Source organism: Rhinatrema bivittatum, chromosome 9, assembly GCF_901001135.1.
Source record: "Rhinatrema bivittatum chromosome 9, aRhiBiv1.1, whole genome shotgun sequence".
Classification (NCBI taxonomy): Eukaryota; Metazoa; Chordata; class Amphibia; order Gymnophiona; family Rhinatrematidae; genus Rhinatrema; species Rhinatrema bivittatum.
In genome coordinates this window covers 54,712,017-54,739,687 of record NC_042623.1, presented here as the reverse complement: position 1 = coordinate 54,739,687, position 27,671 = coordinate 54,712,017, and the positions used below count along the sequence as shown (strand labels likewise).

Below are 27,671 nucleotides of genomic sequence, written 5' to 3'. Positions count from 1 at the left end.
TGCCATTGTCGCCGGGCTATCAGCATGTTCAAGCCCAGTGGGAACGGCAGCGGTGCTAGAAGAAGCTGTGGCACCCGCGCCTGCCCCCCCCCCCCATGACCCGGAACAGGAAGTGATACACAGAGTGGTGCGCGGGAAGGAGAAAGGCCGTGCCGTGTGGAAAAGTAGCAGCGGCGGCAGCAGCAGTGGCCCCCGAGCAATCAAAGCAGACAATAATCGGGAAAGGAGACAGCAGCATGAGCCCCCCGCAGCCGATGGGATTCTTCTTTCTTGGCCCGCAGGGGCTGGAGGAGGCGGCTGCTGCAGCTACCATTTGTGCTCAGGGGGGAGAGAAAGTGAGGAAGAGAAAGAGAGTAAAGCAGCCAGCCAGCCTGCCTGTGTGTGATTGAGTGAAACTGGTCAGAGAGCTGATGTGTGTGTGTGTGTGTGTGTGTGTATGTGAGAGACAATGAAAGTGATTGCCCAGGGAGATGACTGATGTGTATGTGTGAGAGAGAGAAAAAGCATGGAAGTGAGAAATCTGGGTATGTGAGAAAGCATGGGCGTAAGAAGCTGGTGTGTGTGGGGGAGTGTGTGTGTGTGAAAAAAGCATAGGAGTGAGAAGCCTGTGTGTGTGTGTGTGTGTGTGTGTGCATGAGAGAGAGAGACTGGTTGGTAAGGTGACGGGGTGTGTGAGAGAAAGAGACTGGTGTGTGTGAATGTGAGAGAGAATGTGATTCAGGGAATGAGAAGCCTGTGCATGTGAAGAGTGAGCATGGGAGTGAGAAACCTGGGTGTGTGTGAGACACAGCATGGGAGGGAGAAGCCTGTATATCTGAAAGAGAACATGAGAGTGGGAAGCCTGTGTGTGTGTGTGTGTGTGTGTGTGTGCGTGTGTGTATGCATGAGAGAGATCAGGTGACTGGTGTGTGTTTGTGTGTGTGTCTCAGAGAGAGAAAGAAAGTGATTATGGGAATGAGAAGCCTGTGCATGTGAAGAGTGAGCATGGGAGTGAGAAACCTAGGTGTGTGTGAGACACAGCATGGGAGTGAGAAGCCTGTATATCTGAAAGAGAACATGGGAGTGAGAAGCCTTTGTATGTGTGTGTGTGTGTGTGTGTGAGAGAGAGAGAGAGAGAGAGAGAGAGAGAGAGAAAGAAAGTGATTATGGGAATGAGAAGCCTGTGCATGTGGAGAGAACAAGCATGGGCGTGAGAGACTGGTGAGTGTGTGTGTGTGTGTGAGAGACAGAGAAAGTGATTATGAGAGTGAGAAGCCCATATATGTAAGTAGAACACGGGAGTGGGAAGCCTGTGTGTGTGTATGGCATGAGAGAAACTGTTCAGGAAGGTGACTGGTGTGTGTGTGCCAAAGACTGTTTGGGAGATGATTGGTGTGTGAGAGACAGAAACTGGTCATGGGGGCATGACTGGTATGGTGTGTGTGTGTGAGAGAGACATGGGCACTAAGGAAGAGGACCATGAGAATAGAGCTTAGCTTCTACTGCTGCTTCTGGTGTGTGCCATGGCCTGCATGGAAGGGGAGTAGGAGAGCTGCTGGAGGGGGTAAGTAATGGTGGCTTTTTAAGTTTTATTTTTCTTGATTGACTGCCATTTTAATTATGTGATGTCTGCTTTTTGAAATATTTTATTGGTGTTTGGAGAATGTTTAATAGTTTTTATGAGTTTTTAATTGTTGGATGTTATTCTGTTCATAGCTGTTTTGAAACATTTATTCTGCTTATTAGTATAGTTTTACAATTATTTCTGTGTGGGGATATATAGCTGCTTGCTAGTTCCTAATAAGAGGTGTATTGGTTTTTAGGACCTGATTTAATATTTGTAATGTTGCCTTTTCATAGTTAGGGTTGCTCCTATTTGAGTGTATTCTATAATACAGGTGTAACTGTGTGCGGATTAGTTTATGTGCATTACTACAGATCCTGGGAGTATGTTAGGTCAGTTCTGTGTCTGTTACCGAGATGAGATATTTTACTAGCATGTAAGCGTTTGTATCAGTCTTATTTGTTGTGTTTTCTCAAGAGGACATGCATTGGTGGTAAACTGCTGTCTTTTCATAAGTAGAGCTATTGAGCCTGGAAGTAGAAGGAGTTTGAGTTGCTGTTACTGAGATGACACCAGAACCAGAATATCTTTTTTGTAGGGTGAGTTGTATGGGGAATGTCATAATTCTGCTTTACATCCATTATTGTGGGTCAGGGGGGTTCCTGTGGATGCAATCTGTACTTTTACATCTAGCCCCGTGACGATCATAGGTCAGTGTGTCATGCATGTGAGAACCTATGGTGAGTTGAGTGACATTCACATTATAAATGTCATTATTAAATGATAAGTATGCACTAAAATCCAACCCCTTCCATAACCCTGCCCCATATGACCAAAGCCCCGCCCCTGCCCCACCCCCACCCCACCCTGCCGGGCCATGGAAAAATGGTCTTACTTGAAGCCGGTCCATGGTGCAAAAAAGGTTGGGGACCACTGTGCTAGGGAGTTAGCAATCTGATGTTATTTAGGAGAGTTGTGGGTGGATCCTTGGACCAGTGGCAGATGACCACGCCCCCGGGGGAAGATCCCGAGAGGAACCACCGGTCAAGCTCAGAGTATGGAGACAGACACACACAAGTTATTTTATTAGACAGTATACTGAACCACCAGAGGTGGCAGTAGTGAGCTGGAATGCCCGGCTGGGCTGTAGTCCCTCAGATACTGGAACAGCGATCCCTGGAGGCTGAGCTGTAGAGAAACTGAAATATAGTGAGTAGGCAGGGTATGCAGAGTTCATGTACCGAACCTGATGGTAACACTCACACAATGACTCATAGAAGCCCAAGAGCTGGAATGAAGTAGGCCCTCGAGGAGCAAGTACCTGGTTCCAGGGAAAGCTCTGAGAGAGCACTGGTAACTCACAGATGTAGTAGGCAACGATGACTTCCAGGCAGAAGTGAATACGGTGCAAGTCTGGGAACGTGGGCTCTCGAGGACCGAGTACCGGTTCCAGACTGTCACCTGAAAAACAAAGGAGATAGCGAGGCCCCCGAGGAGCGGGTACCCCTGGTAAGTCCGAGGAGGCAGAGTGGCTTAGGTAGTGTTACCCTTGCTATCTCGATCTGTTAGCAAATTCTAAGACCTTATATATCCGTCGTGGGTGACGTCATCTCAGGGGGACGCCCCTGAGGTTTGCGCCATTGCCGGTACTTCAGTTGGGGCTGCACCGCGCGTGCGCCCCTAGGCCTCCAGGAAACATGGCGGGTTGCAGCGTCTAGCCACTCCGGGGACGCCGGAGGACTTCGGCAGAAGGACACTGCGGCAGCCAATCTTCCCGCGGTCGAAGAGGGAGTCGCCAAAGAGGTAAGGAGGGCGGAGAGAGGGCGTTGGGAACCGACGGATACAACACTCAACACATAATTAAACTCTGGAATTCATTGCCAGAGGATGTGGTGAAAACTAATGGTGTAGCTGCATTTAAAAAAGGCTTGGACAAGTTCCTTGAGGAAAAATCGATAAACCATTATTAAGGTGGAGTTGCAGAAATCCACTGTTTATTCTTAGGATAAGCAGCTTGGAATCCCTCTACACCTTGGGATCCTGCCAGATACTTGTGACCTGGATTGACCAGTGTTGGAAACAGGATACTGGGCTTGATGGACCCTTGGTCTGACCCAGTATGTCAAGTCTTATATTCTTATACGTAGACAGGACATTCTCGCAAATGTTTATCCACATAACAGATTGGCAATTTTATAACAAGTCATTCCTACAGGTAAAGCAGCGCTTTACCCACAAAAATGCCTTTATTTATTTAATTTTTAAATTCTTTTAATATACCGATGCTCAAGAGAGTTCTTATCGTACCGGTTTACAATAAACTAGGGGGAACCAGTTAACAGAGAAAGCAAAAAGTTACATTATAACAGGGAAAGTGGAACTAGGCTGTTAGAGAAAAGAAAGGTTAAACAAATTCTAACTGGAGAGAAGGGCAAAAGCAGGAGAGGGTGCTTACAATGTAATAATAATGTACAAATTTACATAGTATATATGAATTAAGCAAGTTATAAGATTAATCAAGAAACAGTTCCTTTGAGTTGCGGAGATGGACGCAACCGTGGGGTATGAGACAGTGTGGGTGACCCTGAGGCTTTTTTCAGGGGTAAGCTTGGGCGAACAGCCAAGTTTTTAATTTTTTTCTGAACGTGAAATGGCAATGTTCCTGGCGGAGATCTGGCGGGAGGGAGTTCCAGAGATGCGGACCAGCAATTGATAGTGCTCGTTTTTCAATAGAGTTGTGAAGAACGGATTTTTTAGGGGGAACTTGGAGGGAATCTCTATATGCAGATCTGGTGGGTCTTGCAGAGGAGTGTGGTTTGAGGGGTATGGTAAGTTGGAGCGAGGATTCTTGAAATAAGGTTTTGTGGATAATAGTGAGTGTCTTGAAGAGAATTCTGTAGCGAATGGGTAGCCAGTGAAGTATTTTTAGAATCGGGGTGATGTGGTCCATGCGTCGGGAGTTTGTGAGGATCCTGGCTGCAGCGTTTTGCAGCATTTGAAGAGGTTTGGTAGAAGAGGCCGGGAGACCAAGTAACAGCGCATTACAATAGTCAATCTTTGAAAATAGTATGGCTTGAAGGACCGAACGGTAGTCGTGAAAGTGAAGGAGAGGTCTTAGCTGTTTTAATACCTGTAGTTTGTAAAAGCCTTCTTTGGTGGTGTTGTTGATGAATTTTTTAAAGTTCATTCTGGAGTCTAGGAAGGCTCCTAGGTCTCTCACTTGATTTACTAGAGGTATGTTAGTATTGATGTTAGTATCATTAGGGGAAATGACTAGCAGTTCGGTCTTGGAGGTATTGAGAACGAGGCAGAGACTTGTGAGAAGGAGGTTGATGGCATGGAGGCAGCTATTCCAGTAGTTTAGAGTGTCGGAGACGGGTTCCTTGATGGGGATTAGGATCTGCACGTCGTCCGCATAGATGAAGTATGTGAGGTTGAGGTTATCGAGGAGTTGGCATAGGGGGAGAAGATATATGTTGAATAGGGTCGGCGAGAGCGAGGAACCCTGGGGAACTCCTTGTTTGGTAGCTACTGGGTAAGACTCTTTGTTGGTTATTTTTACTTTGTAGTATCTGTCGCTTAGAAAGGATTTTAACCAGAGGAGTGCAGCACCTGAGATACCTATTTCCATCAGACGATTGATGAGGATTGTGTGGTTCACTGTGTCGAACGCTGCCGAGATGTCTAGCAGAGCTAGAAGGTATGATTGACCTTTGTCGAGACCCAACAGGATGTTGTCAGTTAATGAGAGTAGGAGAGTTTCTGTATTTCTGCGTTTCCTGAAACCGAATTGCGATGGATATAGGATGTCGTGGGATTCGAGGTATTCTGTGAGTCTAGTGTTGACCAATTTTTCCATTAGCTTGGCTATAAAAGGTAGGTTAGCGATAGGGCTAAAATTTGAGGGATTAGATGGGTCCAGGTTGGGTTTTTTTAGTAAAGGTTTCAGCGAGGCTGTTTTCAAAGCGTCTGGGACTGTTCCATTTGTGAGTGAACAGTTTATGATGTCAGCCAAAGGTTTGGCGATGATGCTAGGAATTGTAAGAAGGAGTTTGGTCAGGATTTGGTCTATTGGGTGCGATGAGGGCTTCATTTTCTTGATGATAGATTCTATTTCCAGGGATGATGTGGTATCGAAAGATTCCAGGGACTGTTTGTGTGTTGATGGGGCATGGTTTTGGTCCGGTGGAGGCTGGGAGTTGTGAATGGGGTTAGGAATGGGGTTGTAGGATGTTAGCGGGGTAAGTAGATTTTTTATTTTGTTGTCGAAGAAGACTGCCAGCTCGGTGGATTTGTTTTGTGCTTCTTCTTCCGGGATGATAGGAGGAATAGGTGTGGTGAGTGTGGCAACATATGAGAAGAGTGTTTTTGGGTCATATATGAAGCCGTGTATTTTTTTGGCGTAGAAGTCTCTTTTTGTACGAAGAATAGTGGTCCTATAGTAGCTCATAGTGGATTTGTAGGAGGCCCGTGCAGTATTAGTGGGGTTCTTCCGCCATTGTTGTTCTTTATGTTGAAGGTTTTGTTTAAGTGTTCTTAATTCTGATGAGAACCAGCCTTTGAAAATTATCCTCTTAATGACATTTTTGCATGAGTCTCCTTTATAATGTGGAAAATGCAGAGCATAAACTCACATTACAACAATGCCTATTTAGGAAATACAGTTTGATCCTTAATTGTTTAGAGCAGTGATTTTATCATTACAAATCTCTATTCCAGATCTATCTCATACATATTCATTATGGATATCCTGAAAATCCAGCCTGTATGTGGCTCTTGAGGACTAGAGTTGGCCACTCCTGCCCCTTATACTTTGGCACTAGCCACTGGCAGAAATTATTCCCATCTCCCAAAGAACATATTGCATTGATGACCAATTTATTATGCAGTATCACATTTTTCAAATCCTAAGACAACAAAACCAGTTTAACCAGTTTTATTCTAATTGTCAAATATCACCTTCATAGCCATAGGTTAGGGCTTCCCAAACTTGTTCTGGTGACCTCACTGCCAGTTGGGTTTTCAGGCTATCCATAATGAACATGCATGAGATACATTTGCTTATACTGGGTCTCCAGTGTATGATAATTTATCACCTGCATATTCATTGTGGCTGAGAGGTCACCAGAACAGGTTTGGGAAGCCCTTCAATAAGTGAACCTGCAACCTCCTATCTTTTAGAGGTTTTTTTTTTTAGATATGACCATAAATTAAGCACCCAGACTTTACCAGACATTGGTTTCCTTCTATTTGTAAATGTAACTTTGTTTTTCTCTGATGTCTATCCTTGTTTATACTTTCTTGAAACTACAGATCGCCCTTACAGCAGAAATAAAACTGCCCAGCTCTCAAAAGGGCCACTGAAGCCAAGTAAAAATCTTAAGGACACTTTTTAGTTAAGTATTGTTCTATAATCAAAGGTGCAGGGAGCATTTTATGGTATCCATGGGTTATGTCACATGGAGATAAGATCTTTTCAGCCATCTACATTTCATAAAAGCCAGAGAGGACAAGTGGGAATGGGAGAATAATTCCTATTTCCGTTTTGCGACACATTCTTTCTGTAGTGTGGGAGGTGCTTGAATTGAATCAGTTTGGGAAGAGGGAGCTTTCATCCAGTGGTTGAGCAGGACCTAAGGCCCTGCGCGGAAGTAGGGCTGGGTGTAAGAACTGCTGGGCTCTCCACCAGCTCGCCATGCAGCCCTGAGATTGTGGTTTTGTCTTTCAGGGTAAACACATTTTGCAGCATCCTTACACTTCTTCCTACTTCAAATGATGCCATCCAGGGTGTCCAAAACACTGGCATGACTGCCCATCCTGAAAATGGCCGCAGGAGTGTTTCTGAGGCGCTAAGTGCTTTTTGTGCATCTGTTGAAATGCATTATGGAAATCCCCAACTGTTGGAGTCACTTTTTGATACTTTTGCTGAGGATGTATATAGAGGGTAGGCCGTATAGGTTCAGAGTTTTCACCCAGACACAAACTAGTTTGAAGGCCACAGGCCAACTTCTGAGTGAACTCCTATTTACTGTTTTGCACTGTGAAATGTTTATGAATAGGCAAGAGTGTTTATTTAGTTATTCCACTAAGTTTATGATGAAAAAACTAGCAATTAACTTATACAAAAGCCTGATAGAGAGAATGAAGGCTGCACAGCTGTGTCTGAAATTTGATAAGAACTCAGAGGGAAGGAACGCCACTGCTTTCACAAGCATTTGTAGTGTATAAGGAGAGAGAGAGAGAGAGAGAGAGGGAAAAGAGAGCCCTGGACGTGATAGTACGGCTGTTCCTTTGGAAATGTAAGCTTTTTATTATCTACTATTACTTCTACTATACGATCTGATTTTATTTGTTCTATCCTCCTATTGCTCAAATAACCTTGCTTTCTTATCTGGAACCGTGACAAACTGAATCCAAGTTTGTGTGTGGCTCTTTGTCTAGGGATAAACTCCTGGGTTCAATCCCCCAGGTGTAATCCCAGTAATTGTGTGTTTATATGAGATTAGCCCAATTCAGAGCCCCTGGGCAGGATACCAGTGTGCACGGACTGAACCCATTACACCAACATAACTATACTGTTACTGTTTTTGTCAGACTGTTCCAATGCATGTTTATGCTTGCTGTTTATATAAAAATGTAATTTTTACCATGAAATACATTATTTGACTAAACCTACTTTCAGCTGCTCCCCTCAGAAGGCCAAGAAGATTGCCTTTACCTTGTTTCCTATCGCCTCTTGGCTGCCAAGATATCGCTTTAAGGAATGGCTTATCAGTGATATCGTGTCAGGGGTCAGCACTGGACTTGTAGCGGTACTGCAAGGTAACTTTTTCAAAAGGTCTTTTGGAATATAGGCTTACACTACTAAGTATATTGAATTCTGTTTCTATACCTTAAAATATGGAAAACAAGATGATCTGATTGATCCTTAAAGATTGTTTTGCATTAGATAATATTAGTGATGTGTTGCCAGTCTAAATACTTCCATCATCCACTACTCAGTGTGACTAAGTACAAAAAGTGACAGAAGAACTGAAGTGAAAATAAATAGTGCTACACCAGGTTTTTAATGCTCATGTTCTCTGTTTAGATTAGTGGACATACTAGCTGAATATCATTTGTTCATGTGAATTAAATAATTCACTCCCAGTGTATAGAAACATAAAATATGATAGAGCTGAGGATGCGGAATGTAGTACTAATAATAGGGAAGAGAGGCACAAATGAGACACATACTATTAGGGAGAATAATAGGGGAAAACAATATATTTCAGATTGTGGTGTGTCCGGGAGAGCAAAAATAGCAAAACCATAGGGCCTGATTCACTGGGGGTTCCTCCTGTTTTGACTCTAAGGGGGGGGGGGGGGAAGCTTACAGGTGACGTTTCAAAGCCCGGTGTGTGCCAAAACCGGTGATATACGAATATGTCTGGCCGGCACATGCCGAGCAGAATTTAAAAGCTGCCTGTGCACATGCGTATCTCCCGGTACACGCACGAATGAGAAAGCCCCTAAAGGGGTGGGGCTTCGTCACGGTCTGGGTGGGGCAAAGGTGGGACATGGACGTTCCAGGACTTTCACATGAAATGTGCACCCCAGGGTCTCCTACCTCGTAACTTTACTTCTGCTATGAATGGCGTGTAATCCCTAAAACAAAAAGATGCAGCCATGTCAGCAGGGTTCTAAGGGTCGGGATTAAAAGGGGAAAAGGAAGGCTATTTAAATGGGGAGGGGGGTGTAGGAAGTCCTATCCCTTACCTGGGTGAACTGGGAACGAAGTGCTTTAACTGGTAATTGCATCGGCTCGCGTCTCTATTAAAGTCCCGCAACTTATGCGGTAGAGGCAGCTTTTGCATTCTCTTGTGCGTCCATATAAAATTGTGCGCACATGTATTCGCATTCAGCCTGATTTATATCATGCATGCATTTATGTGCGTATGTTATCAAATGGCCGCATCTATGGACATGAGCCGGCATACGCATGTACATGTGCGCTCTTGTGCTGGTATTAAAGTGATGGTTTTAGAATAAACCATAGAAGGAGAAGACAGTCCTAGAAACTAACTTCCCTGCATTTTTAGACTTTTCTAACCTTTGTGACTTTGGCAGCAGTGGGGATATTTTTTTTTTTTCTTGATTGCCCAAGACGTCTCACCCCAACTCCTTTGACATGTACCAGATTTACTGCCTGATTCATTCATCTCAGCAACATTCCACATCATCATAAGATGATAATATTATACCTCTTCTATGCAACATGCTTTCAAGCTTTAGCAATGATTATCAAGGGGTTGTAATCCTTTGATGCATTCCAGTATGACTCAGCTGAATGAGAAAACACTGCCGTTTGGATGGATTGATGGGATTGGATTGGATCCCTACTTCTACACCCACCCGAATGATGTTGAAATAGCTCTGCAAAACGTTTTGCCAAGTGCAATGCCCATTGTGCTGAGCTGCATCATCACAAACCATTGATAAAGTGAGCCTGTTTGAGTTGGCAAGTGATACCTAGAGAAATTCACCATGCAAATTTGAGGACAATTTTTCTTGTTTGCAGGTCTGGCATTTGCTTTGCTGGTAAATGTTTCTCCCGGGTATGGGCTCTATGCAGCTTTCTTTCCGGTCATAATCTACTTTTTCTTTGGAACGTCCAAGCACATATCAGTTGGTGAGTTAAGTATCAGTCCTTGTGGATCCAGTAGTTGCAACCTAAGTTTCATGTCTGAGCTTTAGAGGCTAAGTGCTTTCAAAACAGATACTTCAGTGCATCTGGAGTGTGTAAAATCCTAAGGGATGAACCCATGAGCATGGGGTTATAAATACGGCATTTTGTTAAAAGCAATGTTTTCTGTCCAAAAAATATTCATGTAGCATTTGGTGTTCACTAGGTCCCTTTCCTGTCTTGAGCTTGATGGTGGGGCAAGCAGTTATTAGATTGGTCCCTGATAATAACCTTGGAACAAACAGTACTTCAGCTGACGTCCTGGCTATAGACGAAGAGAGAATAATGGTGGCAGCGTCCGTCACTGTCCTGGCTGGAATTTTTCAGGTCAGTACTTCAATTGCAAAGCAGGCCATTTCTCAAGAATTTGACTCCCCTGCCCTACACATGGAAGTCTTTCAGTTTTTCACTGTCCCATGATTGTAGCCTATGTCTAGGAAGTATCATGAAAAAGGAATGCGGAAAAAATATAGGAGAAACAAAATGATACTTGTGGAATCAAGACTCTTTTTCAGTAAAGCTCGAGCTTGAGATTGTCTGTTCCCTGGATTACTGTAATTCTGTTTATTTTTCAGTTGGCACTGGGAATACTACAAGTTGGATTCATAGTCATCTATTTATCGGAATCCTTAATCAGTGGTTTCACAACCGCTGCAGCTATTCATGTGTTGGTATCCCAGCTGAAGTTTGTCCTTGGACTTCCAGTTCCTGGCCTGGGAGGACCCCTCTCAATTATCTATGTAAGCAGCTTACCGGCTTTGTAGTGCAAGCCAACCCAGACCTAAATACTATTTCTACAATCCTGGGGGCAGTTTCCAGGATACCTGTATAGGAGGCAGGTTCACAGGTACACAAGGAGTTTCCCTATGAAAATGCAGGGGTCCAGTGGGGGAGCGCAGATACTTTTCTACCTGCATATTTTGCAAGTACAAAGTGCGAATGATAAAGCACATATGGGGAATTCAAAATAAATCGCTTTGCGTTCTTTACTTTCCCTGACGCCACCCCTTTTCTACACAGACAAAAGTATGTACGTTCTCATACTTTTAGCCACATACACAAGGGCAATATTCAAAAGGTGCTTTTAAGGAGATAATCTTGTGCTTACCTGTGCAAAACCTTGGGAAAATTGCCCTTAAAACTAATAGAATTTTGTCATGTCCAAAAAGGTGTGATGAACGTTCAATGGTGTACTGAAATATCAGGAAACCAGGATGCGCCACTGAAACTTAAGTAATCTTCTGCACATTGCTTACATTGAATGGAAAATAAACATTCTGAAAAAATAAGCAGCAAATGATTAAAAAATATATATATGAAACATATACCATTACCAAACCAGAAGCCAGTAATTGTGATCACCATTCCCTCACAAACCTTGCAGGATGTTGACTGACAATTCATCATTTTTTTTTTTTTTTTTTTAAGGAAAACTAATCCTGAGTTGTCTGGTTTATGCACCTTCAGTCTTGTTTGTGTTTCTTTATTTACATACAAAACCAACCACCTATGCTTCGTTATTGAGGCTTTTATACATCCTAACCATGACCTCAAACCTCCTGAACAACTTGAAAAGTTATATGGTAGTCATACCGTAGTGCATTCACAACTGAACACCCACCAGGCCCAAACTATAGCTAAAATATGCATTTCTTTTAAAATGTAATGTTTAATATTGATATATTTGGTTGAAGTTAATTTGCTTGTAACAAATAGAATCCTGGTTAAACAAGTCTATTTCACTTTGACTGTTAAGTAACATCTGAGTCAGTCACTGCTTTGTAAGCTTCCGTCAACCAAATACTATCACTTATCACTGACACTGACAGCGATATACAACACCATCTGTAGTTTATAAAATCAATATTGACATGCGATGACGGAAGCCAAATGCACTGCTCGCTAATTTCAGGATCACATAAGAAAACAATATTTTCTTGTGACAGCAAATCAATACCTGTATTTCTTGCTTATTTTGTAGACTCTGGAAAAAATCTTCAGTCAGATCACAGACACAAACATTGCAGACCTTGTAACGTCAATCATCATAATGGTCATTGTCTTTGTTGTGAAAGAACTCAATGATTATTACAAATCTAAACTCCCTGTGCCAATACCCATTGAGCTTATCGTGGTGAGTGCTCTTTCTTACCTTTATCGGTGATGCAAAACTTTATGGTTTCCATGATTTAACAAATCATTTTCTTATTTATCATTGGAGTATATTGATTTGACATTATGTGATAAGTTCCTTCCTATTAGCTTATGGTACGTTTACAATTAGAGAAATATTAGTCTTGAGAGGACAATTTTTCAAGCAATTTAGCCATGTTAAGCTGTATTAAGATGCCTAGATTAACCTGTCCGAAAATTGTACTCTTGCTATTTTACCCTCATCGATTGCCTTCCCCAAAAATCAATTGCAAAGTGTGCAGATACTTTTAACATAAAGTACCTATACACTTAGTAATCGTGTGGACTATTTGACGATCAACCCCCAAAATGTACAGAAGTAATGCACCATATCTTATATATAGTGCATGTTAGCACCCACAGAACCTGCTACTTATCTTTACCTGTGGCTAGCTACAAAATACCTTATAGCGTACTACTGTAAAGCAGTAGTTTCCAACCCAATCCTGGAGGCACACCCACCGGATCTGGTTTGCATGAGATAGAATTGAATGCAGTAGGTCTCCAGTGTATGCAAATCTATCTTGTGCATATTCATCGTGTCTAGCCCAAAAACCAGACTAGTTAAGTGTGCCTCCAAATCTGAGTTGGGGGAACCCTGCCATATCTTAATGCCATAATAGAGATATTCTGGATTCTACACAGCAAACATCACATAACTCCAGAGTCACTGGATATACCCAGGGGGGAAGTGTGAGGATTTCTTTTATAATACTCCTGATACCCAATAAAGTTTATTACAATATGAATGATATTTTATCATGACAGTAATTTCCATGGTAGGGCATTAGAAACTGAAAAAGATGCTGCTACGATCTGAAGAGTCTTATAACGAGAAGCCATTTTACAAGTTTATAGGTGCTGAATATATCTAAGCAATCATAAGAGGAAGACAAAGTCCAAAGCAGATAACTGCAAAATTGCAGTAACAGACAATAAATGATTGCATATAGAGTTGTAATGTAGTCTGTTAACTTGAATCTAATCTTAGTTTATTCTCTTCTCTTAATGTTACAGACAGTCATTGCAACAGGTATTTCATATGCATGTAATTTTAAAGACAGATATAAAGTAGACGTTGTTGGAACGATAACAAGTGGGTAAGCTACATTTTTATTACTGTTTTTGCCTCTTTGTATTTGTTACTGGATATGAAAAAATGAAACACATAGTTTCACATTTTTTTCAGTCAATTCCTTTTTTTATGGAACCTAGTTCTCCCCAAGCTTATTGCCTAAATTATCCCAGAAAACTAGGTAGCTCTGTTAATGAATAATGTTGAAACATTTGCAATTTGAACCTAAAGAAAATGACTCAGTTTTGTGGCCCGGAGTCATCAACTCTTGGCACCACGTGAGGAAGGAGGAAAGTTACTGGAGGCTCAGTGTGATATAGCTCAGCGAAGCATGCCCAAAGACGAAGAATAAAGCAAAGTTGGGTACCTGTTAAAAAAAAAAAAAGTTCTCTGAAGATGGGGTTGTCACCAGTCACACCCTGTAGGCGATGTCATGGCCACGCATCATCAAAGGGTTTTCCAGAGCTTTCCTCAAAAGTGTTTGTAAACTCTTCTGGAAAGATTTGATTGCTTTGGCCTGCAAGAGGAAGAAGAATTCTGACCTCAGCAGGTCTTCGTATTTGATGAGCATCAGTGCTGTCCTGGAAAGATGATTTGAAGGGTATCCCAATTGTAGTTTGCCGCCCTCTTTAATTATCTGAAGGACCTAGGTGTCTGAGGTTACAGTGGGTCAGGGCCAACGGTTTGTACAAAACCTTATCCTGCCTCTCACAGAGATGTTTTATAGAACAGAATGTGGAGTATTGGCCATAATCTCTCAGTTCAGTCAAAAACCCAACCCTGATTTTGAATGGGTAATTGTCTTAGAGCTTTGGACTATAATCTTTGTTTATTTCTCTGTGTATAATTCCTCTGGCTCGTTTCTACTGAGTTACGCATGGTAGTTTAGGGTTTTCATTTACTTGCAAAGAGAATGTCTTGAGTATTCAAAGCATATTTTTGCTAATGAATAATTACATGATAAATACATATTGCAATTATTTCAAAATGCAATTTCAAATGCAATTATTTCAAAATGTATAAACTAAAAAATAAGCCAACATAGGGTAGAAAAGAAAAGAAAAATAAATTTAAAAACTAGCACAATATAATTTGTATTTCCTGCATCTTTCTTGGTAAGATGAAAGGGACAGTTTCTAGGACTCGCCTGAATGCAGCACCTGTAGGGGGTGATTCTGCCATGCACCTGAGATCTGCTCACCCTGAGATTACTGGGGGTAGGCTGCATAGACTTTCTCTTCCTCCACCCCCAACTACTTTCTTCTTAATTTATGTTCCCTATCAGATAACAAAATAGTTTCCAACCTTTGGTGCCTCTGGCTCATCCTTTTTTTTCTCATTCTCTGTCCTTATCTCTATTCCTTTGTTTTCTCTCTCGCTCTGGTGTCCTCCTTCATTTATCTTTTCTGTTTCAGTTCTCTCTCGCCTTTCCTTCTTTTTCTCTTTCCTTCAGCAGCAGATACTTTAATGCTTTCTCTTCCTTCTTTTTCTCTCCTCTTCTCCTGCTTTTTTCCTATTCATCCTATCTGCTCTGCTTTCACCGTTCTTCCTCTCATTTCTCCCGCACCCCATGCTCCATTCCTCATCCCCTTTCTTCTGTATTATCATCCTGGATTCCTTCCCCCAACCCAGAGTCCTCTTTCTCCATCTCCAGTTATCCCTGTTTCTTATACCCCTTTTCTCTTCCTCCTCACCGTTCCCCCCTTTTCTCCCCTTTCTCTTGTCCTCAACGTCCCCCAATTCAACCCTTACTCCTCCTGTCTATTGTCTTCTCCCTCCCCTATATTAATCTCCCCTCTCTATCCCAACTCTTGATCTCTCCTTTCTCTTCCACCCACACTCTTGCTATTCCTTCTCTCTCCCCCATGCACCACACATATATTTGTTCTCCCTTTTTCCTTCTTTCCCTCAACTCTTCTCTGGTTGTCTCTTCTCATTTCCTCCGCCCCCCCCCCCCCCCCCCACACACACATTTTCTGACCCTCCTTTTTTTGCCTCTCTCTTTGCATCTTTACTTCCCATTCTGGCTCTCTCCACATTCTTGCTCCCCCAACTCTACACACACTGCCCCCCCCAAAAAAAAAAACCATACTCACAGTTTTTCTCCTCCCTCCCCCTCACTCTTTCACATTGTATGTACAGTTTCTCTTGCCATCTCTCCAACTGTTTCCTCTGATCCATGCAGGACTAGCAGTGCTTCCCCCCCCTACTGATTATTGGTTCAGTTTGATAGCTAGAACCAATCAGCAGCCAGAGGTAGAGAATTGGCAGCAGAGTTTCCTCCTGCCTTGTACTCTGTCCTAGTGCCTGCCATCTCCTCCATATAGACTGAGGAAAGAGGCTGCGCTGAGCAGCGCTGGAGATTTCTAAGACCCAGGAGACCCCGGGCTCTATCCTGGAGACCTGGAGGCAGGTCTCTAAACCCTGAGTCTCCAGGTCAAATGCTGAGAGTTTCCAAGTATGCCAATAAGACCATCCCTGCTCACACTTTTTCTTTTCAGTAGAACTGCTCAAACTTTTAATATCATCGTCCCAGGAGCTTGGTTAATACTTATTTATGAAGCACAAGGGGTTAAAGTCAAATCCTGTATGTGGTAGATACAGGCTAGAAATCAGAAATTAATGGTAATGATGGTCCCCTAGGTGGGGGATATGGCTGCACATTGGTGACACACAGCCTATGAAAGGTTTCCAAAGGATTGAAGAATAAAGAAATATTGGAGTCAGTTTTCAAAAGTTTTAACCAGCTAACTTTGGGGCCAATGCAATACAGTGCGCTCAGCCGAGCGCACTGTATAACCCACACTCGGACAATGGTTAAATAGGCACTAATTCACCCCCTAATGGAATAGGGGGATTAGCACCTATTTAACACGCGTCGACACGGTGTGAATACAATAGCGCTCATTACATGCAAATGCATGTGACTCATTCACTCCGCATTTAAAAAAAAAAAAGTGTGCGTCTCAGACGCACATTTAGCGCTCAGATATTAACGCCTGCCTGGAGCAGTTTTAATAGCCGAGCGCATGTAAAAGCAGAAAAAACTGCTTTTCTGTACTTTTTTTTTTTTTTACTTAAAAAAAAATACCTCGGCACACCGCCGAGTTATGAAGACCGACGCCGGTAAACTCAGCATCGGTTTTCATAACCGGCCGTCCGTTTTCATTACTGGCAGACGGCCGGTTATGAAAACCGATGCCGGGTTTATCTGCGACCATTTTCGTAACCGGCAGCTGCGACCCCCTAATTTGCGTATAGTATGGCGCCCCCCTTGCGGGGCCCCATGTGCACATTAAGAAAGCGGGCGCTGAAAAGTCAGCTCCCACTCTCCGCACATTTTATTGCATCGGCCTCTCTGGGAGTTAACTGGTTAAACCTCACTATTTAAAAATTACTCTCAGCCAACTAAATTTAGCCAGCTAAATGCATATGATATATTAATTTAGCTGGGTCAAAAATGGATGGCACCAGAGGGGCTTCCAGGAAGTGTTTATGACATATCTGATGAGGGCTATGTTATGGTTTAAGCAGGTAACCAAATGGCCTAATTCTAACAGCCAAAAGAATAGCAGGCCTACATCTAACTGACCAAATATTACCCAGTTAGAGTTAGAATAATTTCAGCCAAAAACCTAGCTGGTTAGTTCAAATGAAAAGATAAAGGTAATCAGTTAAAATTAGTTGACTATGGGGGTCATTTTTCAAAGGTATCGCATGCATTGTTGGGTTTGCCGACCCTTTTTGCGCGCGATATCTAAATCGGGGCGGAGTCGGGGCGAAGTCCGCACCGGAAGGGGAGGAGTCGGGGCTGCCTCGGGGCGGACTCCACAACGACTTTGCTGATGGCGAAAGGTAAGACTCCGTATCGCACCCAATAGCATCATCCCCCAATTTCGCACCCCCCCCCCCCCATTACCCCATTCTGCGAACTTAGAAGATCCAGGCCTATGTTTTTTGCTTAGTGGCTTTGTGAACGTTGACCCCGTTGTTATTACTTTTACTCAAGGAACTGAACTGTTCAATATAATTCTCTGTTTAGACTTTGTGCAGTGAATAAGCCCTAGACACTGGAATGCATATTGGCTACATAAATGGTTTGAAAGTGCATCCAGGCTGCCAGATCGCTTGTAGTTTTCCTAAGGCAGTGAGTTTGGTTATCCTCTGTAAAACTGCTAGACTAGGAATTACAATGCCTCAGCAAGCTTAAAGCAGATCAATGATGCCTACAGCCTCTTCTCTGGATTTCTTTCTCACAGATATCAGCCTCCAATAACGCCCAGTGTCAGCGTTTTTCAACAGTGTGTGGCCGATGGGTTTTCTATCGGCATTGTTGGGTTTGCAGTAGCCTTTTCGGTAGCAAAAGTGTATTCAATCAAGCATGACTACGTCATAGATGGCAACCAGGTAAGAGGGAAGCAAATGTAAACGAACATTCGGCGGAATGCTGCCTCAACTTTGCAGGGCTTCCAGTTCCTCCATGCTGATCTTGTACATCGCAAGATTGGCATAGAGAAAGTGCTACTCGTGCACATTCCCAAAGATAATAGATACCAATCACTAAAAATTCAAAAATTATTTTTCTTTTTTACCTTTGCTGTCTGATCTTAGTTTTCTAATTGGTTGGTCACAAGCTTTTTTTTCCACTTTCCCTTTCTTGGTCTTTTGCCAATTCCTTTTACAGGGTCTCTTTTTTTCTGTTTCTTCTCTTTCCATCTGTCTTCTTCCCTTCTTCCCTCAAACACACACTCAGGTTCTCATTCTCTCACGCTGTCTCTCTCACACATACACACACACAGGCACAGGCTCTCACACTCACATGCTGTCTCATGCACTCACACAGCTCTCATTCTCACGTGCTCTTTCTCATACATTCATGCACACTGTCTCTTTCATTCACAAGCTGTCTCAGTCTCACACACACACAAGCTCTCTCACTCTCACATACTGTCTCACACAAACACACAGGCTCTCGCTGCAACATGCTGTCTCTCACACACACAGAGGCTCTCACATGCTGTCTCTCCAAACATTCAGGCTCTCAGTCCTACACACAGTCTCTCAAGTCACTCTCATATACACACACACACACACACTCTGCAAGGCCTCAGGCTCTACCTCGCCTCTGGGCCTCCTCTTCTCGGGTCACCGTGGGATAAGCTCCATGGTGGCCCTGATCTTCTCAGGCCACTGCAAGGTGGGATCTGCAGTGGCCCTGCTACTGGGCTTCCTATTCTTGGGCCGCCATGAGGTGGGATCCACAGTGGCCCTGCTACCGGGCCTACTTTTCTCAGGCTGCTACAAGGTGGGATTCTCAGTGGCCCTGCAACAAAGGCTGCTTCTCTTCTGCACGCGGGTGCTGCTGCTCCTCCTCCTTCCTGCCCGCGCAGCTCCAGCAACGTTTTTCTTCCGGCGCCATGTGGGCAGGAAGGAGGAGGAGCACTTTGGGCCATGACAGGATGAGTTCCACCATAGCCCCGCCAATCTTCCTGCTGTGCGCGGCCAGCAGACAGCATAGCAGTAGCATGCTTCCTGCTCAGCCGCTGATGGGATGAGGTCCACCCGTGGCCACATGGGCCTCCCTGTTGGACATCAGCGCCCCCTATGGCCCTGCGACCAAGGGCATTAGCCCCCCCTGCCCCCCCCCCTCGGTTCGCCACTGGGCAGGATTAGGATGGGGCCAGTGACGTAACCCCCCAGGGATTTCATTTTGAAATCCTCACACATTTCTTTATTTGGTGTACATGGAGTAAAGAATTCCCTCAGCACTGGCTACCACAGGAGTTTCAAAGGGAAAGTCTGCAGGGAGTATTTATTATAGAAAACCATACATGACACAGAATGCTGAGAATGTGCACCTGAATAAAATGCTGGTGTGGGAAGAAGGGGGGGGAGGCCGGGAAGATGGTAAGGAAGCATTTTGGAGAGGGAGGGCGCATGCATATCTTCAGGGCAACAGTTTAAAATCGTTTCTTCTACAAATGTGTCCTGTTCATTTCTCCGGCAGGAATTAATTGCCTTTGGCCTGAGCAATATATTTAGTGGATCCTTCAAGGGGTTTGCTGCAAGCACCTCGCTTTCCCGATCCGCTGTCCAGGAAAGCACAGGAGGCAAGACCCAGGTAGGAAAGGTTCCCAGCAAGCAACCTGCCGGGTCCATCTCCTGGCTCATTTATAGCAAGTGCGCGCCGCTGGGCTCTTCTATCAGGAATGCTGAGCACTGGTGTGAGCCGCGCCTCTATTCTGGAGGATGACGGGGAGGGCCATTTTTGGATGTCTGAAAACCATTCACGTCTTGCCTGGCTAAAAGTAGGTGCGGGGATCAACAACGCGTGTACCCTTACCCGGGCAAAAAGGAGGCGGGCTTGGGAGTGTGGGGAGGTCGGGGGAGGGAAACAATGAGGATAGATTGGATTTTCAAATCTACATGCATTGCTCTGAAGGTACTTTTTGCTTGAACTTTCCCTTCAAGAGCTGGGGCAAAGTCTACGGGGGAAGCTACCCACGGATTTTGCATCTGTGCCCGCACATAGGAATATTGTCCCCATAAATGTTATGGTGAGGGTCAATGAAATAAAAGTTCATTCGCCGCTAATGTTAGATTCATATCTCTGTCAGTTGTGAAGCAGTACCTTCCGCGATTTGTTTTAAAAGGGGTTATTTTTATTGCAGATCGCTGGCATCTTGTCCGCTGTGATTGTTATGATCGTCACTCTGGCCATTGGATTTCTCCTGGAACCATTACAAAAGGTGACCTTATCTACATTTTGTTTTCCCCTGAAGATTTCTTCTTTTTGGCTCTCTATTTCGTGTCAGGTGTATCAGAAAAGAGGATCAAATGTGAAGGCTAGAATGATACTTCTATGCTCCACCAATACTTTGGCTCTATGTACATAAGGGCTTGTTTGTGCTTCCATTAGACCAGCAGCACAGCTGAGCAGATGAGATACTCTTAACAGGCTAAAAAGATGTGACGCTGAAAACTTTCAGGGCTAATGCCCTTCCCTTAAGCAGTTTCCTCTGGGAAGAGACCTTGCAGTCCATTGCATCTTTCCACGTTCCTTATCTTTAGAAGAATTCCAACCTTACTCAACAATTTTTGGGTTCTCTTTTAACTAATTTATGATGGGCTAATCCAGTATTTTCTTTCTATATTTTACTTTATAAAGGCAATGTTCAAAGCCATTTATGCGGGCCAATAGCGATTTATATGAGTAGATTGATTGGCCTTCTGAAAAACTGCCTTCTCTCAATGCCTCTAAAACTCTGCGGGCTCTTCCACAAGGAGCCCACATTTCGCTGCATTTGGAGAAGGAAGTCTCCTGTTTAGGTTGGGTGGGGGATCACATGCACAGTCAATCTCAGTTTACTGACTCCCAATCACATAATTTCTCTTTGACACTAAGGTAATGTAGAGCTTTCTAAGGTGAAAAGATGGAAGTGTCATTCGCTTTAAATTCCTGGAGTCCTATTAGACCCAGATTTCAAAGGACATTTGCACTTAATGTGAAAAAGCTTTGGAAGAGCCGGGTTTGCAAGAGAATAGGAGAGATGGATTTTAGTCAAAAAGCTATATTATGGGTTGGCCCAGTGACTCAGCAGCAGACCTTGGTTGGAATTGTGGACCCAGCTTCTGCTCCCCAGACCATCGCTCGAGTGGAGGGAACCACAGTCCTTCCATCTCAGCCACAGGTCTGCCACCGCCTGAATGGAAAGTGAGGGGAAGGAATAAAAACAGGTGAAGCCCAAGGTAACTGAGGAGAAACGCTCATGGTGCTAAAGTCTCAGATGGGAAAGGTTCCTATTAAGCACGAAACCCAAATGATGATGGATTCTGGACCCCCTTCTATCCTATCTCTCCTCCACCTAAAAAAAAAAGTTTCTTTAAAATATAAAATATAATAAAAAGTAATCTGTGAAAAAGGGCAAACTATTAGAACCAGGCATTTTATTAGCCTTTATTTGGAAGTATTTCACTTCCAAAAAGTAAAAATCCAAAAATTACAGGGTGAAAGTATTTGGCTTTAGATAGTCTTGTTTTTCTTTAAAATTTGAGGTTTTTTTTTTGATTGTTGTTATTTTTGATGCCCTAAAACATAAGAATACTGAATTTGGAAGCATGGAATTTTTTGGCTTCCAGAACTTAAAAACTGAACTGAACTGGTGGTCCTGGGACCTAGTATGCATCACTAAAAACACTCTTTATTAGTCCTGGTATTTTAGTTTTCAAAGCATCGATCTGGATCCCATAACTTTGCAAGATTTGTAGCAGAGAAGAGATCTGAGAGTGGCTGTTCTCTTGGGACTGGTTTGCCCCCTGGAGGAAGCATTGGGATTGTAAATGATTCTAGTGATCTCTGGGGGTTCAGAGTCATCTTGGCCTTAGTATTTGTTTGCCGCCAAAGTGTTAAAGACATGCAAAGTAGAAATCAAAGCTTTAATGACATTGTCTTTCTTTCTTGAACAGTCCGTGCTGTCGGCTTTAGTTCTCATCAATTTGAAGGGGATGCTGATGCAGTTTAATGAGATCCCTGTTTTATTCCGAAAAGACAAATATGACTGTGTAAGAAGAAACTTATTTATATTTATTTACTACAGTGCATGCAACCAATTTCTCTATATTTTCTTTGCAAAGATGCCTAGTTTTGTACAATTCAACAGATGCAGAAATGTTTCTCTGAATGTATCTAACTCACACTGAATATTCATGAGAAAGATTTGTATACACTAGATCTAAGACTGAGGTTAGGGTAAACAAATCTCCCTCACACATATTCAGTATGGATATCCTGAAAATCAAACCAGTTAAGGGCACCATAGGATCAGGATCAGAACCACTGGATTAAAGGTTTAGCTTTCTATAGCATCTTTCATGCAAACCATATCACTGTCCACTCTGACACTGAATAGCTGCAGCTGTCGCAATAGGTATGCTACAAGGTTAAAAAAAAGAAAAAAAGATTAAGGAAAGCAAAGCAAACCAAATAAATTAGTTGCTCAAGTTCAGAATAGCAATAAGTACTAAAGGAGTATGAACTAGAAGAGGTTTGAAGTAGGATTTCCACATTTGAAAGTGCTAGCATATATATCTAACAACTATGAGGTCAATTATCAATAAACCACTGAGTGGCAAAGATAAATTGGGTACTTTTTCCTGGTTATCTTTAACTAGATTTTCAGCTGGGGTATGAACAGCAAAGTTGACATGACTGAAGATTTTTTGTCACTTGGAGTGATGAAAGGTAAAAGAGGAGTTGATTTGTACAATGTACTCTTTGCTTAGCTTGGTGCACTCTCTACCTAGGTTCAATCAAGCTAGATAGAGAGTAATTGCACAAATCAACTCCTCTTTTACCTTTCATCGCTCCAAATGACAGAAAATCTTCAGTGATGTCAACTTTGCTGTTCGTATCTCTGTGTATCCAAAACTAACCCCCCCATACCTACCCCACCCCCCCCCAAACCCCACCTGATTTAAAAGTGCCCCCTCTTACAGTGGTATATATAATAAAGTTACATCTCTCTCTCTCTCATGAATGGCATGTGCGATAAAAATCTTTTAGGTCAGTAATGAACAGCTAACGTGGGTACAAATGCACAGAAAAAAGGTGTAGTTATTTCCAGCGTTAAAAACTGCATTGCTGTACATTACTCTAATGCATTTGACAAAAGGAGCCGCTCATTACTATTAACTCTGCCCAGACTCTTCCCACTTGTATAACTAATGTGACATTTGCATATTAGCGCGCATTGTGCTATTTAACTCATGCATTAAGAGCCGGATTTTCAAAGGGTTACGCGCACCAGGCCTATTTTCAAAAGGCCCGGCGATGCGCGTAAAGCCCCAGGACGCGAGTAAGTCCTGAGGCTTTACTAAAGGGGTGGGGCCAGAGGCCTCCGACATAGCAGCCATTGCCGCTGTGTCGGAGGATCGCGTGCTGGCAGGCTGCCGGCGCGCGCAACTTGCGCCTGCCCAGAGGCAGGCGCAAAAGGTATGATAAAACTTTTGGGGGGGCGTTAGAGTAGGGCTGGGAGGGGAAAGGTTAGGGGAAGGGGTGGGAAGGTCAGGGTAGGGGGAAGGGAATGGGGGAAGGCAGTGCGGCTCGGCGCAAGTTATAAAATCAGGTGTACATGTGTGTGTGCCGGGTAGGGTGCACATGTGCGCCCACGCGCACCCTTTGAAAATCTACCCCTATGCCCTTAACGCTAGCATAAAGGCCCTAACGCAAATGATAAATGACCCTGTAAATTGCAGTTTAAAATTAACCTAAGCCAGCCAAAGTTTATCCAGAGAGATTTAGGATAGCTATTTGTGTGACCAGAGTTATTGTTGGTACAGTAAATGTTATGGGTACACAAGGGTAAAAATTTAGTTTAGTTTTTTAATTTTGTTATTGGGGTGTTTTTTCCACTAATTTCGTTTTGTTTAATGTTTATTTCATTTTTTTTAGTTTACAAAACAAAATAAACATTTTAAAAAAAGACACTTAAAAAAATGATACAGGGCCTCCCGAGGCTGCCCATTCCCACTACCCATTCCTCCCACCCAAAAAAATGCCAGGGCCAGGATTTCCCCCAGCCCCCACTTCCCTGGTTCAGGGAAGATCCGTGGAGGAGGCCTAGGCCAAAGCCAAAGCTTTGGTCTTGCGTAGGCCTAGGCCACAGTAGATCGCCACAACTTCGGCCTAGGCCCTATACAGCGCCCAGGCTTCGAGGCTTGGTCCCAATGCCTCAACCTAGGCCTGATGCTGGTTCCTCAATGCCTGGGCATCGACCCAGATCCAGGCCAGATGCCGGGGCCTTGACCTGGACCCAGGCCAGAATCAGGAGTCCAGCCCAGAGGTTGGGTCCTGATGCCTTGGCGTGGATCTAAGCCAAGGGTCAGGTCCTGATGCCAAGGCCAGGGCCCAAGTTTGATGCTGGGTCCCAATCTGAAGGCTGGATCGCTACGCCGGGGCCTCGATTTTGCCCCATCCCAGGCCCATAGGCAAGAGTCCAGCCTTTATAGTGTCATTTTCTTCTTGCTTCTTCTTTAAAATGATGGTGTCTGCTGGGGACGCTGGAGTTAATTAATTCTGGCACCTCCCTCTTTAGCAGAGGGTGCCATTTTGTTGTTGTGTACCCAGCAAATGCCATCATTTTAAAGAAGAAGAAAGAAGAGGACAACCGCTACGAGGCCTGGCCCGAGACCAAGCCCCAGCGTTGGGCCTAGTCCGGGCCAAAGCCCCAGCGTTGAGACGTGGCCTCTGGACCAGGCCCTGGCATCAGGCCTGGGCCTTGGCCTATTCCCTAGATAAGGCCCCGGCCCAACAAATGACTTTTATTTATTTTTTTCCAACATAAAACCAACTAAACTTTGTCAGATTTTCAGTCATTTCATTTTGAGAACAAAATGAAATAGAAAATTTCGTTGTTATTTCCTATTTTGTTTCTCCCTAATGCATATCTCTAGTAAAATCCATGCTGAAAATCCATGCTGACCAGCTAAATAAAAAACCCACCCCAGGACTGCTTCGAGTGCAGCCCCTTTTCTGACTGGCTAAATTTGTACACCCTGCGAGTTTGACCAGAGAAATTTAGCTGGTCAACAGGGGGAAAGAATTTCAGAGTCATAGATTTTTTAAAATTAACTTATGAAGTTAAAAGGTAAACCTTTTAAAAATTGATGCATATGACTCTCACCTTCTAGGTTAACACTTTGCATGATGTATTCAAATAATTCACATCAATGTACCAAATAAGTCTGTCATTATGAGTGTACAGTGTATACCTATGTATTCTTGAACTACGTCTGCTTTTCACAGCTGGTGTGGATTGTGACCTTCATAGCTGCGGTTTTACTGGGGCTTGATCTTGGCCTAGCAGCCGGAGTAGGATTCGAGCTCCTGACTGTGGTGTTTCGCACACAGTTGTAAGTAAATGCTCCTTAGGATTACTTACTCTAGTTGACATTTCGAATCATAATTTTTGGGGGCAGCACATTCTGTTCTCTTGCCTTAGTTTATTTATTTAGCTCATGCCTTTTCATTGATAGCTCAAGGCGAGTTATATTCAGGTACAGTAGGTATTTCCCTGTCCCCAGAGGGCTTACAATCTATGAGTCCTCAGAGGGGAGAAATACTGCAGGATTCACTAAGCTGTGGTACTCAGTATCACAGCTTAGTAAATCCTGTGGCATTTTCCCTGATGGTTGCATGCTAATCGGCTCATTACTATGCTCATGGTGCAGAAGCCAGAATAATGCGCGATATTTGAAATACAGTGCATTATTGCTGAGTTAGGCCATTTACCACATCTAACGCAGCTTAGTAGATGCCCTCCTTTGAATTTGTACCCAGGGCAATGAAGGTCGAAACGAGCACCGGCAGGGTTTGAATGCTGGCTTACCTGGTTCTCAGCCTCCTGCTCCAACCTCTAGGCTTTTCCTTCACTCCACTGGAAGAGGCAATCTTTCTTGAATGACATAAAAACAGAAAATTCAACTAGTAACATTTTAATGTGTGAAATCATGACTTTTTAATGTAATTATGGTTACTAGTATTATCATGAAGTCACCGAGTTACATGGTATGGATATGAAAAAAAAAAAAAAATTAGCATTTTTTTAAAAATAATCTTTACTTAGCAAAGTGCACATTGGTATAGTCATTACAACATATCCCAGAACAAAATTATGCATATTACAATACATTTCAACAAGGCCTCAGGACATACAACTATACAATAATTTGCCAAGTGCACAGTTGCCATTTTAAATATATAACAGAATCAAACTTTGTTCGAAACCCAAGAGAAAATATATATTTCATCAATCATCCTTACATGTCTACCCTATACCCATACAGGCCTATACTGTCATCATCCCACCAACCAATACTTTCTACCATATACACACCAAACACACACACACACACACACTCTCTCACACCCAGACCATGAGAGGGCAGCCATGTATTTGTCAGTTACCAATCTGTGGCATACCCACACTCAAGGATAGATTTTGCCATGTCTTTTGCTAACTGATCAAAAACCTTTTTCCAAGCCGCCACATAAAGCTCAGACACTTTTTGTCTAGCAAAATTTGCATTGAGCCTTTCCATCAACATATACTCAATCGTTCTTGCTTGCCACAAGCCTAACGAACATTCCACAAAATGTGTCCCTCTACAAAATTCTTTGAGGTCCATATTCAAACATTATTTGGCTGAACAAGTTAGCTGAATAAACATATATGCTAACTTGTCTGAGATATTCAGTGCCACAGCTGTGCCACTCATTAGCTGGTCTAACTTTTTCAGCTCAGTAGCTGGAGAAGTTTGAATATTGCCATTTATTCAGCTAAGGGGGTCATTTTTCAAATTGCGTTAGGGCTTATCGCGGGTGTTAGGGCCCTAATGCCCACGATAACGCCATAACACATGTAATAAATAATGCATCATGAGATGCATATGCAAATTGAAAAAATGTAGTCCAGTGGGAGGAGTTTATGAAAATGAGGGGTGCTTAATGGTATAACACATGATATTGCAGGATTCAACTACACCTTTTTTCCTCATGTTATGCTGTGCATCATGGCCGATAACAGGATTTGTGATATTTATTGCAACTCCTCTTTTGGGGGAGGAGAGAGAGAGAGAGCCTGTAGGGATATGTCCATATTAGACAACTTTTTATACCACTGTAAGGGACCATTCTGAACTTGGGGTAAGGTTTTGGTGGTGAGCTAGGTTATGGGGGCAGTTGTACATGCACAGTCAGAAGAACGAACAGCACAGTAGACATCAGTAAAGATTTTATGTGATTTGGAGTGATGAAAGGTATAAAAAAGTGAGATTTGTACAATGTACTCTCGACCTAGCTTGATGCACTCTCTACCTAGCTGCTACCGAGCTGGGTCGAGAGTACAATGTACAAATCTCATTTTGTGTACCTTTCATCACTCCAAATCACATAAAATCCTCACTGATGTCTACTGTGCTGTTTGTACCTCTGACTGTGCATGTAAAACTGCCCCCCAAAACCTAGCCCAGCACCAAAACCTCATCACTCTCTCTCTTTCCCCCAACCATGGGGCCAACATGTTTAAGCTGAACTTTGTTAGAATGAGGGGTGTTGGATTACATACTCAGAATGATAG

At 43.3% G+C, this 27,671-nt stretch overlaps 1 protein-coding gene across 2 annotated transcripts in view; it reads left to right on the top strand.

The window, feature by feature from the left end:
* The window catches only part of SLC26A3 (solute carrier family 26 member 3), a 52,424-nt gene that overhangs the window by 6,897 nt on the left and 17,856 nt on the right, over positions 1 to 27,671 (top strand). For both annotated transcript variants that reach the window (XM_029615710.1, XM_029615709.1), the window contains exons 2-12: positions 8,226 to 8,365; positions 10,104 to 10,214; positions 10,435 to 10,595; positions 10,844 to 11,008; positions 12,250 to 12,402; positions 13,479 to 13,561; positions 17,796 to 17,943; positions 19,544 to 19,657; positions 20,208 to 20,285; positions 22,003 to 22,098; positions 25,340 to 25,446. In XM_029615710.1, the coding sequence (XP_029471570.1) occupies positions 8,226 to 8,365; positions 10,104 to 10,214; positions 10,435 to 10,595; positions 10,844 to 11,008; positions 12,250 to 12,402; positions 13,479 to 13,561; positions 17,796 to 17,943; positions 19,544 to 19,657; positions 20,208 to 20,285; positions 22,003 to 22,098; positions 25,340 to 25,446 (1,356 nt within the window). The remainder of the gene's footprint in view (positions 1 to 8,225; positions 8,366 to 10,103; positions 10,215 to 10,434; positions 10,596 to 10,843; positions 11,009 to 12,249; positions 12,403 to 13,478; positions 13,562 to 17,795; positions 17,944 to 19,543; positions 19,658 to 20,207; positions 20,286 to 22,002; positions 22,099 to 25,339; positions 25,447 to 27,671) is intronic.